This window comes from Falco rusticolus, chromosome 12 (genome assembly GCF_015220075.1).
Source record: "Falco rusticolus isolate bFalRus1 chromosome 12, bFalRus1.pri, whole genome shotgun sequence".
Lineage (NCBI taxonomy): Eukaryota > Metazoa > Chordata > Aves > Falconiformes > Falconidae > Falco > Falco rusticolus.
Window position 1 is genome coordinate 18562853 of NC_051198.1, and position 6000 is coordinate 18568852.

The following is a 6000-nucleotide window of genomic DNA, read 5'->3' on the forward strand; positions in this document are numbered from 1 at the left end:
CTCTTGAGACATTCAGAAAGGTCATGGAAACCCTTAGAAACAGGGGGAACAGGATCTACTCTGTGTAACTTGCTTTACAGTTTGAGCCACAAAGAGGTGGGGAGTTTGTCTGGGGTTTTTGTTGTTTAATTCTGTTGGATCTGTGTACTATCCTAGCTATTGGGTTCGAAAAGCAAACCAACTGACCCAAGCCTTGAATCCGTTACAAAAGGAGCTGTATTTACATTAAGGATACTGCTACAATAGTGGCTAGGTTGGGGCTTCGTGGAATAAAAAAGAATCCACCCTAACCCATGGAACTCTAGAAATGAATGGCATTCATTACTGTAGAAATGAATTGCTTTTAAAATGAGTCCAGTTTTTTTCCTCCTGAAACATGTAGTAAGTATATTGGTTCTTTTTATGTGTGTGTTTCAAAATCATAAGTGATTAGTTTTGTCAGTAATGTGCAAGGATCTTACTGTTACTAGTGTAGATTCTTTATACCCTTTTCAATTTAGCCGAAGTTAATATTCCAGATGCCTTCATTTGGACTTACCTGAGTAGTTGAAGGGTTAATCAGTTCTTTTTATAGTTGAAGTCAGAGAGGAAGAGCTCTAAAAAATCAGGTTGCTTTTTTAAATGTGTGTGTTTGCAGCAGACAATTTTGAAAAATCAGGACATACAGCTCCTGTGGCAACACTCAGCTGGAAGTTTGCACCTCTGTGCTGTGGTGTCCTTTCCTTGTGTACTCTGATATGGTCCTTTAGTTATATTACAGGAAGTAAATACTCTTCACACTTGTGTATTACAAGCAAAAAAATATAATGACAAAGCCCTTGTGCTCCAGTCTATCACAGAGGAGATAAACAGGAACAATTAAGTAAACGACTTCAAACCCAAATCCAAGGTATGGTGTTAAGGGAGTACAAACTTCCCTGTATTTGAATCAAGTTGTAGTATGCGACTTACAAAATTTACTTGCACAGTAACATTCAAAACAGCAATCACTACCAAAATTGTTTAACCTCATAGTTTCATTCACAGCAAGATAACATTTCCAGCATGTTTTTAAAAACAAAAAAAATGCCCTTTTGTCACCACCACTGTACTTGTTCCTTTACACTATCATTAGCCCTTTACTGCTTTTACCTCAGTAAATATTCCGTAAGTGAACTAATTAATTTTTTCAATATCCGTTCCAGCTCATTATAGTATAATTTCATAAAGAGATTGCAGAGAATCAGTCACTTGTTCTATTATACCTAAAACAGTGATTACAGTGTATTGGTCACGTGAAGCCACACTGTATGTGAACTGAACAGATGGTTGCTGTAGTTTCTTTAGGCAGAGACATATCTGGCTTGTAGCACGTTCTAGAGGAGACACTCAGTACCAGCGTGAAGACTTCTAAAAGCTATTCCCAGGTCTCACCTGTATGAGACATTGATTCCACTCCTGTATCGGGTAGAAGAGTGTGCATCAGTTAACTTGATCTGCTTTACCAGGGCTGAGCTGGATGAGTTGTACGAGGGCATCTTTGCATTTTCTATTGCATATTTCTGTTTTAGGGAGAGACGGTGTTGTCCCAATTTTTATTTTTTTTTATTTTACAGTTAGTAAGCTTTAAAACTTGATTTCTCATTTTAGGCCAAATCCAACTTCATAGTATTTTTTAGAGTTTTCATATTCATTTTTTAGAGAACAAATGATTCTCCTGTCAGGTCCATTTTTATTTTTAATTGGTTAGAAAGGGTACTGAAGGATAGCAGAGTACTATTACTACAGCTGGTTTCTGTTGGTAGTTATCAAAATAAATGGACAAATTATAATTATTTGTGTTAATTAGCAAAGATGTAGTAGAATATACATCACATCTGAAAGAAGTCTGATCATATATCAGACACCCGCAACTGGACAAGTAAAGGGACATTTATTCCTTTCCTTGTCCTGAGGTATGAGCCACTGCAAAGGCTAGATTTCCTTCATCTGGTGAGATGCATAATCCGTCACTGTATATCTTCTAGAAAAAGGAAATACATAAAATCACATTTGCATCATCCATTAAATGCAGTCTAAGTATTAGCTCTTTTTTTGTTGTTGTTGTTTTCCATACATCGCATCTATTTTAAAGAAATAGAAAATTAACGATTTCTAGTAGGCTTTCATTAAACCATCGCTTCAAGCAGTTTCTGCAGTAACCTCCCACATTCAAAAAGTAGCTTAGCCACTTGCCAGATGTGAGTGGGAAGCTTTTTCTCATGAGAAAGGGACACAAGTTACCCATTTCTGCATAAAGTTTTTTTCTTTAAGAATTTTTTTTTTTTGTAGCCCTATGGTTGTGAAGGTGGTGTTTCTAAATGTGAACAAGACCTGAGGCAGCTCCCGTACTGCAGATGTTTGCTTTTTCACGGGCAACAAAATTAGTTTAACTGGAAATTATGGCTTGCTTGTTCACAAGGTGCTAGGAACTGTTGTGCTGCATCTAGGACACTGAGGACAACAGTGAAACTGTTGGGGGTAACTTCACTGTGATGCTTCTCAAGCAAATGTCTGAGCAGCAGCAAAGTCTATGGTTAAGCATGAGTCAATGTAGAAGGAGGGATTTCTTCCCTCTCCCACTTTAAAGCGAGAAATATACTCTGCTCTTCTACAGCTAGAAGTGCATAGTGCTTCAAATAAATGAAGAATGGATTAGTTGGGACCTGTTGCAGGGTTGGTGCATTTATGGAATATCCAGAAAAATGTTATTGGTTACCTAAGCAGTGGGTTAGCAAAAATTTTCTCCTGCTCTAAAGGTTGAAATGGGTTTTTCTTTGTGCTCTAAAATGAGCACTGACCTTTTTTTTCCTTTGCTTCTTTAGGTTATAGTTTAGAGGTAGCCAGCACCTGGAATCATAACAACACTCTGCCCTTACTTAAGGGAATTAAATTCTGTTCTAGAGTTCTCACATGCTGAAGTTGAATGGCTTTCATTTTAGCTTTTCTTTTTGTTTTTTATCATTTGCTTCAGAAAGAGGCATATGGCTCTCTGCCTCATCCTGGAGTGGTGTGTTAGAGTCATAGAATCAATTAGATTGGGAAAGACCTTTAAAATCATGGAGTCCAACCATTAACCCAGCACTACCAAGTCCAGCACTGCCAAGTCCACCACTAAACTGTGTCCCTAAGTACCACATCTGCATGTTTTCTACATACCTCCAGGCATGGTGACTCAACCACCTCCCTGGGCAGCCTGTTCCAGTGCTTGACAACCCCTTCAGTGAAGATATCTTTCCTAATAACCAACCGAAACCTCCCCTGGCACAACTTGTTTCTTGGGAGAAGAGAATGACAGCCACCCATTTGCAGCCTCCTTTCAGGGAGCTGCAGAGAGCGATAATCTCTCCCTTGAATTTCCTTGTCTCCAGGCTGAACACCCCCAGTTCCCTCAGCTGCTCCTCACAGGACTTGTTCTCCAGCCCCGTCCCCAGCCCCTGCCCGGCTCTGGACACGCTCCAGCCCCTCAGCGTCCCCCCTGCAGTGAGGGGCCCAAACCCAGCCCAGGGTGCGAGGTGCGGCCTCACCAGGGCCGAGCATGGGGACGGTCACGGCCCTGGCCCTGCTGGCCACGCTGTTTCTAACACAAGCCAGGAGCTGTTGGCCGCCTTGGCCACCTGGGCACACGGCTGGCTCATGTTCAGCCGCCCATCAACCAGCCCCCCAGGCCCTTCCCCGCTGGGCAGTTCCCAGCCCCCTGCCCCAGCCTGCAGATGTTGTGTGGGGTTGTGGTGACCCAGGTGTTGTGCGGCTCCTACTCCTTTCTGGTTCCAACACAGGCTTGAAGGAATTTACTATTTAGCCTCATATAAGGAGAGCTAGAATGGCTGTATGTTCTGTTGTCTTATGTGAATTGTCAGTAGGATATGAAGAGTATCCAAAGTGTTTGGAATATTGTATATGAAAATATTTAGCATATATTCTGGCAGATAGAAGGAATGTGTGACATCATGGAAACAGATGAAAAGAAGAAATACTTAATCATTGGGGGGTTTTTTTTTTGTTTTATATTTTTTTCCTCAGAATTGGATGAGGATGTTGCTTCTGTGAAAGCTGTGTATGAGAAAACAAAAGAGAAGAATATACAGCTGAACGAGCTATCTCTGAAGTCTTTAGCAACTTTTCTGAAGAAAGTAGGAGAGCCTGTCCCTTTCACTGAACCCCCTGTGAGTATTTCCTAATTAAGAAACAGATCTGCAGAACTGTGTATGTTTAGTGTTAATAAAACAAATTGCATGAATAATTACATAGGGATTAGATCTCTGCAGAGACTCCTCAAAGGAGGTAATGTGTGAAGTACTGAGTGTTGTAGGAGCTGTGGTAATTTTGCGTTGGGTTCAACTTGAGGAAATAAAACTTCTTGGGGCTTACAATATTTAAACTACCTGATCCTTATCAGGCACTCATCTACAGGTATACCTTTATTCAATGTCCTTGGGGCATTCATCTAAGGAATTGAACTTTAAAAGGCTTATAGAAATGTGTATTTCATTAACAATTAATAGGTTTTAATTTTCATTAATTACCTGTTTTGTATCTAGTACAAGTTGCTGCTTTAGCAGGATGGGATTTTAGAACTGGGGGAATTATTTTTCTATTGCAGCTTTGCTTCTACCTGCCTTGCCAATAGCTATATGCAACTGTGCAAATAGATCTTATTTGAGGGTGACAAATGGTGTGAGACTAAACCTGTCAAGACTGTAAACACTTCTTTCACATCATTACTTTAACTAATGGTCTACTAGTGCCATGTTAGCAAAGCAGACTTTGAAGACTTACTATATTTTCCCCCTTCAAGCAAACTTTTTATTGTGATTTTCTAGCCACTTTTTATGTTTAGAAATAAGTGGTTTTCTATAGCTCTGTAAAGACCTGATTACATGCTGTTTCTCCATATTGCTTCATAAGTGTGATTTTCTTTTCTCATTTTGTAAAGAACTGGAGAAAATTTGCCATAAACTACTTGGCTTAGCCTTTTAACAGCTGTGGAGTTTTTTCCACAACCCTGACATAATTTATAATGTGAATTTTTATTTGAATTGTGTAAATTTAAAACCTAAAACGTCTGTTTCTTGGTAGCTAGTGAAAATAAGTGTTATTTCGAAGTCACTGAAATTACTCACTTTCTGATTTCCTTGTTCAGCTTCTTTAATGCAGTTTGATCTTTAAAAGTGTCTCAATTTTTTTGACACAATTGCAGATTGCAGTTAAGAAGTATTTTCATTTTTAAAATGAAATTGATTATATTATTGCATTTTGTAATAGAAGCTTCATTATGCGTTTTTGGCAAGGTTTTCCTTTTCCTTTTATTCTTTCTCTCTGGCATTTCTCTTAATTATACAGACTTCAATACAGATCTAGTTTTGCTTGACAGAGAATACATTTTGCTTTTGTCAGGACATAAGACTTGGTTCAGAATTAGTAACTTTGCAGTTGAAACAATGCTGAACTTGTTTATTCCACTCTTGTTTATAGGAGACATTCAAGTTCTATGTGGAGAAAACGAGGAAAGCAAGATTGGAAGCATCATGAATACATAGTCTTTTATGCTTTAGTTGTTTATGAAATTGTTTAAATATTACATTCAATAAAAAATTTAAAAAGCATGTTATTCTGTGTAATTTTCAATATAAATCTGTGTTTAAACAGCACTCTCCATAGCTGTAATTGATAGAAACAAATAGAAACACTGTTAAAATTGCTAATGAAATACCAAGATGCAGCTTTCTAGATTATTTCTGTTCTGATACATGATCTGTTTTAACCTGAACTGTGTTTTGGCTCCTGTTGAATAACCAAATATATGTATATCAAGAAAGTTGCTAGAGGGGTATGTAACCATAACAGTAAGCAAACTGTCTTATCCTTTGTTGTTCTTTGCCTGGACAGTGCACTTCGGGGTGAAAGTAGAAGGGTAAAGAACACCATCTTCAGGGTTCATCTGTATGTACACAGAGAATAAACACACCTTTTTTAGATTTC

The 6000-nt window shown here is 38.5% G+C and overlaps 1 protein-coding gene across 1 annotated transcript in view; it reads left to right on the forward strand.

Annotated features, from left to right (window-relative positions):
- LRPPRC (leucine rich pentatricopeptide repeat containing) overlaps positions 1 to 6000 on the forward strand; it is a 92413-nt gene extending 86413 nt beyond the window's left edge. Inside the window, exons 37-38 of the mRNA XM_037405353.1 lie at positions 4042 to 4184; positions 5494 to 6000. Of these exons, the coding sequence (XP_037261250.1) occupies positions 4042 to 4184; positions 5494 to 5550 (200 nt within the window). The 3' untranslated portion in view covers positions 5551 to 6000. The remainder of the gene's footprint in view (positions 1 to 4041; positions 4185 to 5493) is intronic.